Below are 13,960 nucleotides of genomic sequence, written 5' to 3' on the forward strand. Positions count from 1 at the left end.
TTTGTTATTTCTTGACATTGCTGCAAGGAACGGAGTGAAGTAAATCCCAGGGGGAGGGGAAAGGCTAAAGGTTGGCATCTTCAAAAGTAGAGATTTCCAAAAATTGAGGGTTGGGTATTGGGTGCAATCATGCTTTGATACGACTTAGGATTAAAGTTTGTTAGGTGAGCTCCGAATTTGTTTGATGTTTTAAAACTTTACTCTATTATGAAATTATGGTATGCGGGGTTTCCGAGAGTAAATTTTCGATCCACTCTGATTTGTTTTCTCAATTACTCACCATGTTTGACTCTAATGATATCCAGATACTGACAGACGTTCTCGTGGTAAAGATTCTTTAGGTGCTGAAATCGCCCCATAATCACGATGGAGTTTGGAGTGAGAGGAAGACCATTTGTTCCGCATTGATCAGTCGGATGGGGAGAGGGAAAGAACGTCGAAATCCCAATCTGTGCCTGGCCCAGGGTACCCATGTTCTGCAGTTAGTTAAATTAATTACGCTCACGCTATTTGTTAGATGATTTAAACCATATAGAAGGGTGTAAACACAGTGCGATTTCCAGCCCAAGAGGTCGCCATTTTGTTTTTAACTTAGTAACCACTCTTAAGCCTTTGTAACCAGGCCATAAAAGCACCTTTGCAAGGAAATTGCATTAGTGAATGAATTTTTTCGTGGTTCCACGAACTTTCTTTTCCTTTGGTTCTAAAAAAGCTTTGAGGGTGGTTTCAAGTTGTCTTATTTCAAGTTCAAGGTTTGCACAAATCAGAGCTTTGCACGTGTCACAACATCCACGTGTTACCAACAACAACATGGCGGACGGTAGCGCGGTCGAGGAATATTCCAAGCGCGCTAAAATAGCGGTAAATTTCTGCTCTCAAAAATTCTTTTCTTATATTATGTGCTGTTGTGATATGTGTTTTGCTCACATCTTTTTTCAGGAGGATGAAATCGTGAACTTGAAGAGGAAAATCGAAGCTCTACAGAATTCTATTGGATCTGGTTCGGAACTTGAAGATGGTGAAAATGAAGGCGCTAGTAACCCGGAACTGGAGAAGCTTTTGACTGAGAACAGCAAGCTTAAGTATCAAATGGCAACGCTCAAGCGTGTAAGAGGATTTACCCCTAATTAGTTTTGTGGTTTTGAACTAATTTTTAAATTAGTATTAAAATACGTATAGTAACTTTTCCATCCGGTTCTGTAAAATGTTAGCTAACACTGTACACACCCCCCTCCCTCTATGTGACTTCCATTTGCCTCTTTGTTCTCTTTCATGATAGGTCATTTCCAAGTTGTGTTATACATCTTTATCAAAACGTGTCTTCATGTGAAACTATTTGTATGAAAAATATGCACAATTTCAAGCAAATTAAACTCATTCATATGGAAGGTTTTGCTAGAGGACTCATTCTGAGACAAAGGCAAAAGGTGTCTCTGAAATGGCTTATTGCAACACTTAATAATAATACTAATAACAATATTACACTTTGTGTAATATTGTGACTCTGTACCCCCTCTAATGTGTGGAGGGAGGTGTGGTGACCTCATGGTTAGTGCTCTGGATCGAGCAGTCTAGGTGGGGGAATTGTATTATGTTCTTCAGCAAGACACTTTACTCTCACAGTGCCTCTCCTCACCAAGGTGTATAAATGGCTACTGGCAAATTAAATGCAGGGTGGAGGAGGGGGGGGGGGGGGGACTAGTGTCATGGACTAGTTAGCAGCCAATTTAGGGAAAAGTAGAAGACTCCTAGTTGCTTCATGCTGCAGAAACCGGGATAAGTTTTCTTGATGGGCCACTGGGCTCAAGCACAGACTGTACCTTTACTTATCCTTCCAACCCTCTAGGGGGTGGTCGCCGATAATATAAGCTCTTTAATGTAATTGTTATGTGTGGAATTACAAGCATGTTTTTGAGCTGTTTTGGACTAATTTAAACAATGGACTTTGACTATTTTGGTATGGTTTGAGAAGAAAACCTAACATTACAATGACCTGAACCAGATTAGACATTTCATGACGTTTTACATAAATTGACAAATATAACTGAAACCTGGTCAGCTCAGTACTGTCTCTGGTTTAGTTGCGGTTAGTTCCACTCGGGTGTGTAAACTTTGCAGTTAGGTCCACCCCAGTTTGCTTGCACTTAGCTTTGATTTTGTTGTTTGGGTGACACTGTATTATATATACATTTGTTTGTAGCATGAATCATTTAAAAATTCAGATTCTTAGCACCCAGTGCTCAGAGGGTGTAGTGGTAATGAATGTGACCTGAGTCAAATTTTCCTTAGTTGTTTGATTCCAGTGTCTGTAGTACAATTTTCTTTCTTTTTCATTGTTTGAAATTTATATATATATAAAATTTCTGGAAGCCATTGCTGTGAACAGTTTTGATGAATTGGTTATTTGTGTTGATCTTGACTTGGTATTTAATTTTCAGAGCATCAAGGAAGAGAAGGCCAATTCCAAAAGGATTATGACCAACTGTCAGTTCACTCTCAATGAACTTTTTAGAAAGGCAATTGCATTGACTTTCCCTGATCTCCCAGACGCACCAGTGATTGTACAGGCTTCTCAGGGTGATAAGTTTGGAGACTATCAATGTAATAGTGCTATGGCAATTAACCAGGTGAGACAGCATCTGTGATACATGCAGAAAGATTATAAGAAGTAGTTGTAATGATAAATAGTAGTTGCAGTCAAGCATGCCACTTGACTCTCTTAGTCCCATTTTTTAATCATAGATAAATGCATTGTTCCAGAAAAATGCATATCAGTGGAAGGCATTTTGGTTCCTCCCCACCCTTCTACAAATTTAAATTCAATGGCTTCATATGTTCCTTTAAAATCTTTGACTTTTGCTCCCCCCCCCCCCCCTCCCTCACCCCATCAGAACCTTCAAACACCTTGCTTGCAGTTGGATGCGTATATGGATGGTTTCTGGAACCAAACATTGTAATAAACATTAGACGGGGACTTGCCTTGTTTTCTTTTCTATTAACAGATGCTGAAGGGCAAAGGAATCAAAAGTAATCCCCGTGAAATAGCTGTCCAGATTGTTTCAAATGTACCTCAGAATGATCTTGTACAAAAGGTGAGTCAAACAACTGTTTTAAAAACTCTTGTTGGATAAATTATAATCTGTCTTAAAATATACACCAGTTAAGTTTTTTTTTTTTTTTTTTGCGATCTTTTATTTTAGGTTGAAGTAGCTGGAGCAGGTTTTATCAACATAACCCTCAGCCATAGCTTTGTGTCATCACTGTTGAAAGACATCCTTTCAAATGGAGTTCAACCTCCTGCCGTCCCAGTGAAAAAGAGATGCGTTGTTGACTTTTCATCACCAAACATTGCCAAGGAAATGCACGTGGGACATCTGAGGTCCACCATTATTGGTGAAAGTCTTTGTCGCCTTCTGGAATATGTGGGCCATGATGTGCTACGGTGAGAAAGACAAATTTACAGTTAAATGATCGTGCAGATCATTCTTGGTTGACTGCCACCTTAAATAAACTGCCGTTTTCACAAAAGGAACCCTATTAGAATAATTATTGATGAATTAAAAAATTAAAACCCATTCTTTTTCCTAAGAAGCAGTCAGAATGGCTTTCTATTATTAATGAAAAAAGTAGCCTTATTATATCTCTCAGCTACTATAGCATCCTGTTATCAGTCAATTTAGCGGGCCATATTCTACTGAATTCCATTCTATTCTATTCTATTCTATTCCGTTCTATTCAGACACACAGTAGAGATATAATCAATATTGCATACTAACAAAATAGTCTTCTTGGTTCTTACTGTAAGTTATGGATCTTTGTTTTTTACCCTTCGACTTATGACCCGAACACTTTGCGCTTAAAGGGAATCGAAGGGGAAAAAAGTTAGTCTATAACTTTTCTTATTTTGTTTATTTTCAGTATCAACCACATTGGAGACTGGGGAACTCAGTTTGGCATGTTGATTGCACATCTTCAGGACAAATTTCCAAACTATGTGCAAGTTTCTCCACCCATCGGTGACCTGCAGGCTTTCTATAAGGTAGCACAGTCCTTCTTTCTCTTCAGGGCTGTCATTAAGGGCTGTAACCTGTAACACTTGTTATGCCTGAGTATGCTTGATTTTCCCTTGATGCTACAGGTAAAATTGCCTATTATTGATAGAGTTCACCTGCAAAGTAACAAGTTTGTTACGGGTGTGGAGCGCAAGGCTACAGGTGACTCAAAACCTAACGACAGCCCTGCTCTTGAATTTTTTTGACAAGCAAGTAGGCTGAAACTCAGTGGCAATGGTAGCAGTCCAAGAGGCTATGTACGTTATTTGTTGTCGTCATGTTTGACAAGCTGACATTGGTGTGCTTCCTTGTCTTTTTTTGGCAGGAATCCAAAAAGAGGTTTGACAGCGATGAAGCATTTAAAAAGGTGGCATATGAAAAAGTGGTGGAACTTCAAGGAGGCAATCCAGATGTGAGAAAAGCTTGGGATTTAATCTGTGATGTATCTAGGAAAGGTAAAGGACAAGTATTTTCTTTCATTACAGCTCAAAAGTGTAAGGACTTGGAAATCAAAGGGGAAAAAATTTGGAAAAAAAGACTTGTATGTCTGGATTCATACAGTGACGCCATAGGTCAATCAAATTGTCATGTTTTATTTACTTTTTCACAGAATTTGACAAAATATACCAGCGGCTGGATGTCACCCTGATAGAGAGAGGAGAGTCATTTTATCAGGAAATGATGCCTAAGGTGGTTGCAGATCTTGAAAGGAAAGGTTTGTCACTGAACCTTGCAAAATACTCTAGATTTCTCAGCCAGTTGTAGATCAGAGCACTGCACACACATGTTTGATACTTGCAACAACAAGCTTTATGTTTCCCCTTGGTCTCACAGAAATACTTTGCAAAGTTATACATAAACAAAGTTAGGGGCCTGGCTACCTGAAATAACTAGAGAGTTAAAAAGGGCAGACAGCCAGGTCTACAGATGCATAGATCGATGTCTCGCACATGACTGCTCTGATTTTACTTGGTTTCCAAGTGGTGAGCGTTTGGGAAACCACTGAGTAATAGATAATAATACAAGGTAGTTCTGAACTGATTGACAGCTGTCCATGACCACTCCTTGATCAAAACAAGCGCCAGAGGTCAGATTTTCTACTTCTACCGAGCGAATTTTTCTGCATGGTATTGACAGTGGTTGTAGTGACTGTCTTTTAGCTAGACTGCAGTAAAGCAGCTACAAAGAAGGAAAACGTAAGCCCTTAGCTAATGTCTTTTGTTTTGACGAGGTTTGAATTTCGCTAAAGGCTTTACAAAATTTTCGCGACATGTGACGAGGGTATGCGTTATAGTAAACGAGCGATTAATGGCATCCGCAGACTAGACATTTATTGTCGATAACTATTTGCTATCGACAACTCAGTAAGTCAGTGTTACTGATCAACAACTAAAAAAAAGCAGTGTGTGAGATGAACTGTTGACAGCTAAACGCTAAATTTTAAGTTATCGTCAACTAAGCAGTTTCCCTTTTCGAAAAGGGAAACAGCTTTAGTTGTTGACAACTAAGTCTAATAGTTGACGCTTTTTCCCCTTGTCTGGAAATCAGTGGTTTAGTTGTTGATAACTACGGTGTCGAAACTGCGTTGTCAGGACCGTTATCAGACAATGTTTTGAACATGCGTATTGTGTTTTGGGCATGCGTAGTGAACGTTAGTTCCCAAGGTCTCGGTGAACTGACTAGAGCATCGATGACTGTAAACACTCCAATGTGTGGAATACTGGGATCGGACTCAATTAGTTGTTGATGACAATTAAATGTCTAGTCTGTGGAAGCCCTGAAATATGTACCTTTTCTTTCACGAGATGAATTTTCGCTCGATTAAGTTTCGCGGACCTGTAACAACTCACGATGTTCCAAAAAATAAATTAAATCCTTTGCAAAAAGTAAAGGCGCATTTAGGATATTCGGTGCTAGGCAAGCGAACATCGCCACTTCATGTATGGTTTCCTGGCCGCTTGGCGCCACCGTGTCTCACGAGAAATGAGTAAGACTAACTTGTTTTGAGTCTAAAATCCGTATCTCACTGCTTCTTTTCTGTCTGCAGGGAAAGTTGTAGAAGAAGAAGGCCGTAAAGTTGTGTTTGTTCAGGGCTACAAGGTTCCGTTAACCATTGTCAAGTCTGATGGCGGGTTTACCTACGACACATCTGATCTCGCCGCTCTTCAACAGCGTGTTCACGATGAGAATGCCGATTGGCTCATTTATGTCACTGATGCTGGACAGGTTAGTCAAGTGGAAGTACGCAATAAGACTCTGCACGTCGGAATACAGCAGAATATTTGCTGTTAGGGACTAGCTGGAACTCGTTTGACACCAGCGAGAGATATTGGGACTCTTAAACGTGAAGTTTTGCAGAGTTTAATTTTCTGGACTCCTATGTCTTCTGCTACATACAACTTAACAATGCACCCACTTTGATGCTAACTCTAGCTACGCCCGGCACTCAAGCCAAGGGTAAACCAGGTGGGACAAAACAAAGTACTCGGATGTAAACCCTAAGGCCCGGTTCAGACGCCGTACTTCACATGAAGTTAATTCATTGAATTCGATTCGGTTCATGTGAAGTACGGCGTCTGAACCGGGGCTAAACTATGCCTAAACAAACGCAGCTGACTTGATAAGACAAGCCGAGATTAAGCAACTAAAAGCTCGAAAAATAGAGCAATCTTAAGCAACAGGTAACCTTGGATCTATCAAGGTGAGGTAGAAGCCAAGGTCGCGAAAACGACACAAACATGTTCACAGGTGAACTTCTCAACACAAAGTTCTAGAATGAGACGTTTCCAAGGCAAACGGAAGAGGCGTTCACGAATCGAGTGTTCCACATACGCGAGTTAACTTTCAGTGGCTTGCCAAAACTAAGCTTTCTTAAAACATAATTTCTAAATATTTGGCTCTACAACATTTGCGAACGCAAATATCGCATCTCCCGTACTGGGTTCTATTTGTCGTTCACGGGCCAGCAGTGTGGTCACGTGCATGTTGTTTTTGTAGGGAGATCACTTTAAACTTGTCTACGGAGCTTCAAGGGAGGCCGGGGTCTATGACCCCAAAGTAACACGGGTGGACCACGTCGGGTTTGGAGTCGTCCTTGGTGAAGACAAGTAAGTAAATGCTGTCATTATAAGCACTTCTTTTACTTCTCTGATAATGACACAGTCTTGTCACTTGTTTATTATCAGATGTAGTGACTCCAGAGAATGCTCTCTTTTTTGATGAGAAGGAACATCTGCGAACGATTAAATAAATTACGGCGTTACTACAACTTCGGTAAAATCCTAGCCAAATATGAACATTTGACTTTTTTTGTTCATGATATAATCCCGGTATTCCCATATTTTTGGCGTCGGACTTAGTTCGTATCGTAGTCGTTTCCTGCCATTTGTTAAACATTGTAAACCAAGATGTTCACACTGTTGTTCAATTTTCCTATTACGTATTTGGAGCTTCCTTAAAACATTGCAAAAACAGACGACCGTTTCAAACTACCTTGTAATGTTTTTTGTTTCCAGAAAGAAATTCAAGACCAGAGCTGGCGACACAGTTCGTCTTGTTGACCTTCTCGATGAAGGTCTTAAAAGAGCGCTTGACAAGCTGAAAGAAAAGGAACGAGATCAGGTTGGTATCACTTTTAACTCATGACTGCTTTAATCAGTCGAAGTGAATTTGTTACCTTCTCAGCCTTGACGTCCTTAATTTTCCCGCGCTTTCTACAGGTCACGTGGTTTTTCGATGCACCCCGTTCCTCTGGTTATACTTGGATTCGATTTTCCCCGCCCTTTTCACAGGTCACGTGGTTTTAAACCACACTGCGTACCTCCAGTTATACTTGGACTTGATTTTCCCGCTCTTCTCGCATCTTTTTAAGCGCGCTAGCACCATCTAGATGTTCTATATTTTCCCGCGCTTTCTTCCGGTTGCGTGGTTTTAGTTTTCCCGTGCTTGTCCTCCGCAGGGATACATGTTGCTACTCTTTCCACGCTTCTTTCTCTAATGCGTTTTTTTTTTTACTTTTCCCGCGCTTGCCTCTGTTTACGTGAAATTTACTTCGAGTCCTGTCTTGTTTATCACAATGTTTATATTATCGACCCTACTGCTATTGGTGTATTGGCTGTGATGCGACTTTGCCGTTGCCATTTGCACGCGTCGACTTACTAGTTTCTTGTGTGGTTATTTTCATAGGTTCTGAGTGTAGAGGAGTTAAGCGCAGCTCAAGAAGCTGTAGCTTATGGCTGCATTAAATACGCAGATCTTTCACATAACAGAGTCAACGACTATGTGTTTTCATTCGATAAGGTAATGCTTACTGTAAAAACTGATTTGCATTGTTAGCGCCCGGGGCGTTTTATGTTTCAGCAGTTCAAGGGACGGACACATTTCCGGGTCGCGGCACTTTTTAAATTTTCTTACTTTGACAAGGCTAAAATGCGCGAACTACGGACAGTGAATTTGAGTAGATGCGTTCTATTGGGTTTAAATAACTCTAGTATAAGAACATAAATTGATCTATGCACAAAACTAAACGAAACAGCGAGCGTTTTTTTTAGGGAGCTAATTGGATACCTTATTTCAAAACTTCCTTCGGTTGGGCGCGTTTAACTGAGGAGTTGGGGATGCTGAGTCGAACAAGGGCGTTGAATCGAATCTTTGTGGTGCTATACCGTAACGCCTTAATTGAAGGTTTCGACATGAACATGTTTAAAACTGTAACCAGTCAGCTGGAGTCTCGACGGTTGTAGCGCTTTCGGAATCTTTTAGTGTTTTCGTACGCTAATTCTTGGAAGGTTATCAGAGTTCCTTGCGATAAGCTTGTGAGTCTTGTTGCTTTATCAGATGTTAGACGACAAAGGGAACACAGCTGTGTATCTCCTGTACGCTTATACTCGGATAAGGTAAGAATTGATCCATTGGAGAGAAAGTTTTAGACCAGTACCTTGAAATTTTCTCGGCTTGTTCCCGTAACTCCGCGACTTTGCGACCTTTCGTCAATCTTCTGGCTAAGTAAGGTACTATTTTTCCTGGCTACAAAGCTCTTTCCTTACGTTAACTAGCCTTGTGCACAAAAACATAGTTAGGTTTCGAGCGTTATTCGCCGGGTGACTAAACAAGGAATATATTTTTTTTCCTTCCAGGTCTATCATGCGCTTAGCCAACATCGACCGCAAGACCCTGGAATCAAGTTTAAGCAATACGGAAATCTCGCTGGATCATCCGAAGGAGTGGAAACTGGGCAAGTGTATCATTCGCTTTCCCGAGATCCTCAGCCGAGTCCTGGACGATCTGTTGATGCACACACTGTGCGAATTCATGTACGAAATGGCCACCTCTCTCACCGAGTTTTACGACAGCTGTTACTGCGTCGAGAAGGACCGTAAAACAGGCGAGGTTATCAAAGTCGACATGGGACGAATGCTGCTCCTGGAAGCCACTGCACGCGTCATGGAAACCGCTTTTTACATCCTAGGAATTAAACCTGTGACGAAAATGTAAACACGTATAAATAAACACTGTTGAGTGACCTTCGCATTGGCAAAGCCGTATGCCATTTTGCGGCATTTTCCTTAGTCTCCTCCGCAACCGTCTTTTGCGACGTCACGCAACTCTCTCTTTGGGGGAAGCGTTGCGTGACATCCCCCCCCCCCCCCCCAAAAAAAAGGCTGCGAGGAGACCACGTTTTCCTTAGCTTGCAACAGTGTACCTGAAGTGTAAGCGGGCATAAGGTGCCTGAACTATATTAAAATGTCCATGGCATTTAGGCGTATTGTCGGCTGATGTGTCTCGTTTTTTAGAAAACGTTTTTCGAAAGGCAGCACTCATAAGTGACTTGTGTAGTATGAACTTGGAGGCTTTCCTAGCTCCTCAGGCCGCTCTCCGTACGTTCCGCTCGCCGTAGACTCCGTTCAGCTGGCTTCGCTCGCCGGTTTCTTTTATTTTTCGCCAGATAACCCCAGTCTTTCGCGCACTGGCTTGCCTGAGGCAAGGCCAGTGCGCAACAGTTAAAGTAATTTTGCTCCACAGACTTATGGACACGTCAAATGGTAAAAGCGACTTGAAATAATTATACAATGCATGTGATAACATATGCTTGTTGATCATGCTTGAATGATAAGATATGCACACGTTTAATTAGACCTGAAAACAAATGAGTAATGGTATGTGTTAAGCACCGAACATGCACTGATCACTGCACTGATATCAGTGTGGCTAAAATAATTATAAAAGGGCGAATCATTTTGGGAATGTGAATCAAATTAAAAGACAACAAAGAATAAAGAGAAATTCAACAAATCAACTTGCCCATGTGAAATTACGAAGTCGGCGATTGTGCAGTAAGTCGTATAATGTAATCGTAACGAGACTAATTCTTCTTAATCCGGCATTCGATAACCTCGTTCTCAGGGTCTTTTCCCAAGCCAGGGAAAAGATCCTGGGAACGAGGTTGGGCATTCGAGTGACTGCATTGAATTGCTGAACACAGTCGGGACTTCTTAGCTTCTCAGGTGAGAATACGTACTACAGAATGATACGTAAATAATCTGCTATCGATAAGTTAATAATGATTGTGAATTTTTAAGCTCGGTAATGAAATGTGAAGGTGAATTCATCAACATGACACAAGCGTGGGACAAAGAAAAATTCTGAGTCCCCGACAGAAATCTAACCCATGACCTCCCGATCACCGGGCGGGCGCTCTATCCACTGAGCTACGAGAACTCATGAAGAGCAAGGTCATTTAACTGAGTTCATATATGACAGGTGTCCTGCATACTGCTAGGATCAACGCTATTGAATTCATCGTGAGTAGTGATAAGTTAATAATGATGGTGAATTTTTAGCTCGGTAATGAAACGTGAAGGTGAATTAATCAACATGACACGAACGTGGGACAAAGAAAAATTGTGAGTCCCCGACAGGAATCTAACCCATGACCTCTCGAACACCGGGCGGGCGCTCTATCCACTGAGCTACGAGAACTCATGGAGAGCAAGGTCATTTAACTGAGTTCATATATGAAAGGTGTCCTGCATACTGCTAGGATCAACGCTGTCGAATTCATCGTGAGTAGTGATAAGTTAATAATGATGGTGACTTTTTAGCTCGGTAATGAAACGTGAAGGTGAATTAATCAACATGACACGAACGTGGGACAAAGAAAAATTGTGAGTCCCCGACAGGAATCTAACCCATGACCTCTCGAACACCGGGCGGGCGCTCTATCCACTGAGCTACGAGAACTCATGGAGAGCAAGGTCATTTAACTGAGTTCATATATGGCAGGTGTCCTGCATACTGCTAGCCTGAGGATCAACGCTATCGAATTCATCGTGAGTAGTGATAAGTTAATAATGATGGTGAATTTTTAGCTCGGTAATGAAACGTGAAGGTGAATTAATCAACATGACACGAACGTGGGACAAAGAAAAATTGTGAGTCCCCGACAGGAATCTAACCCATGACCTCTCGAACACCGGGCGGGCGCTCTATCCACTGAGCTACGAGAACTCATGGAGAGCAAGGTCATTTAACTGAGTTCATATATGAAAGGTGTCCTGCATACTGCTAGGATCAACGCTGTCGAATTCATCGTGAGTAGTGATAAGTTAATAATGATGGTGACTTTTTAGCTCGGTAATGAAACGTGAAGGTGAATTAATCAACATGACACGAGCGTGGGACAAAGAAAAATTGTGAGTCCCCGACAGGAATCGAACCCATGACCTCCCGAACACCGGGCGGGCGCTCTATCCACTGAGCTACGAGAACTCATGGAGAGCAAAGTCATTTAACTGAGTTCATATATGACAGGTGTCCTGCATACTGCTAGGATCAACGCTATCGAATTCATCGTGAGTAGTGAATTTTAAGCTCTTAATTCACCTTCACATTTCATTACCGAGCTTAAAATTCACCATCATTACTAACTTATCACTACTCACGATGAATTTGATAGCGTTGATCCTAGCAGTATGCAGGACACCTGTCATATATGAACTCAGTTAAATGACCTCGCTCTCTATGAGTTCTCGTAGCTCAGTGGATAGAGCGCCCGCCCGGTGTTCAGGAGGTCATGGGTTCGATTCCTGTCGGGGACTCACAATTTTTCTTTGTCCCACGCTCGTGTCATGTTGATGAATTCACCTTTGCATTTCATTACCGAGCTTAAAATTCACCATCATTATTAACTTATCACTACTCACGATGAATTCGATAGCGTTGATCCTCAGGCTAGCAGTATGCAGGACACCTGCCATATATGAACTCAGTTAAATGACCTTGCTCTCCATGAGTTCTCGTAGCTCAGTGGATAGAGCGCCCGCCCGGTGTTCGGGAGGTCATGGGTTCGATTCCTGTCGGGGACTCACAATTTTTCTTTGTCCCACGCTCATGTCATGTTGATGAATTCACCTTCACAAATCTGCTATCGAGTTTCGCACGTCGAAATGTAGAAGGATCGAATGCACGAGCCGGATCATGAGCATGAAACGCAGAATTATTTCGTACAAAGAAAGATCGTGAATGAACCTTTATTTTTTTATCTGATCAGTTGTCTAAAAGAATGCTCTTTCTCTAACGACGTGATCATCCATCTGTTTTGTTCCATGAAGTTAGTCAGTACATGGTTATTTTCACACAGAATGGTCAAGCACAGCCGGGTGTTAGGAACAAGTCTAACCTGCTGTACTTTTAAAAAAAATTAATTAGGAAAGAAAACATTTTTAGAGAGTGTTGACGGATTGACTGAGCAAACTGGACAGGATTATATCAAGAAACAGAATAAAGATCTCTCGAACTTTAAGTCCAAAAGATAAGCTCAAGTTTGTCTAATATTTTTGGCGCCATTAGTCGTGGTTGAATTAGCTCAGTGTGAACATAATTTGGCGCGAAGTCACTAAAAGCAAAGGTAAATAAAATGCTCTTTGCATAGGCTTGGACATATTCTGCCCTTAAATGACCTTAAATTACTATTATTAGTTTATTCTTTCAAGTAAGAGCTCAGGAAAAATGTCATGGCTTAATTCACCCCATCTGGAGTCATTTTAGAGGTACTTAGTTTGAATTTACATAGTTTCCTAAAAAACCGAGTAACTTGAATGGCTAAATTTCATAGCAAAGGAATTCTTAGGTCCCGTCTACACTAATGCGTTTTCGAGGATACGTTTTCGCGGGAAACGCTCCCATCCGCGCAACCGTTTTCGCAGCGTTTTATCCGTCTACACCAAAGCGCTGACATGCGGCGAGAAAACGCCACTCGTGTCCTTTGCAATGCGTATGTGATGTGAATGATGCCAGCGTTTTCAAAAGCCTCTGTTTTCGCTGTTCATATTTCTTGATAAGGCTCCGCGTTCAAATGTGTTCACTCCGGCGGGACAATGTTTTCAAATGCCTGCGCCGTTTCGACAACAAACGTCGAGCGTTTTTGATCGTTTTAGTGTGCACGGTAGGCGGAAACGTGTCAGACTGAAAGTACCTGATATCAAACGCGGAGCGAAAAAACAAAAAAATCACGAGAACGCATTAGTGTGGAGAGAGCCTCAGGCAACGACGTAGACCAACAAACACTGACCCAGTGGGAAGTATCTGAAATCGCCTCTCCTTTGTAAGCGATTGCGCTACGCATGTCGAGGCTTTGCAAAGATAACGAAAATAGGAATACCCTCTCTAAAATAACTCACCCCTTTGTACTGGTGTTATGTGTTTTCGCACAAGATGATCAATGTTCGTTTATGTTCTCAAATAGCTGCACAATTCTGAAAAATTATACCTGCGAAAATTAATATCTCCAAAAAAGAAATGGTATGCATGAGGTATGAAGTTACCATTGTTGAAATAAAAATACGGCAAAATTCTATAAAAATGTTAATACGAGACAAAACGGGTATTTGCTGTGCCTTTTTTAGTCTCCA

At 41.4% G+C, this 13,960-nt stretch overlaps 2 protein-coding genes across 2 annotated transcripts in view; one reads left to right on the forward strand and one right to left on the reverse strand.

Annotated features, from left to right (window-relative positions):
- The window catches only part of LOC145497071 (TBC domain-containing protein kinase-like protein), a 23,194-nt gene extending 22,720 nt beyond the window's left edge, over window positions 1-474 (reverse strand). Inside the window, exon 1 of the mRNA XM_081476869.1 lies at window positions 281-474. Within this exon, the coding sequence (XP_081332995.1) occupies window positions 281-473 (193 nt within the window). The 5' untranslated portion in view covers window position 474. The remainder of the gene's footprint in view (window positions 1-280) is intronic.
- A 161-nt stretch (window positions 475-635) lies between these two features.
- Window positions 636-11,163, forward strand: LOC145497073 (arginine--tRNA ligase, cytoplasmic-like). The gene is made up of 14 exons (XM_081476874.1): window positions 636-861; window positions 940-1,107; window positions 2,439-2,627; window positions 3,003-3,092; window positions 3,201-3,442; window positions 3,919-4,039; window positions 4,378-4,507; window positions 4,663-4,767; window positions 6,100-6,278; window positions 7,050-7,159; window positions 7,568-7,673; window positions 8,238-8,351; window positions 8,889-8,947; window positions 9,188-11,163. Exons 1-14 carry the CDS (start codon window positions 661-663, stop codon window positions 9,543-9,545), a joined length of 2,172 nt encoding a protein of 723 aa, XP_081333000.1. The 5' UTR covers window positions 636-660; the 3' UTR covers window positions 9,546-11,163.
- Window positions 11,164-13,960: the final 2,797 nt, after the last annotated feature.

Source organism: Orbicella franksi, chromosome 9 (assembly GCF_964199315.1).
Source record: "Orbicella franksi chromosome 9, jaOrbFran1.1, whole genome shotgun sequence".
Classification (NCBI taxonomy): domain Eukaryota; kingdom Metazoa; phylum Cnidaria; class Anthozoa; order Scleractinia; family Merulinidae; genus Orbicella; species Orbicella franksi.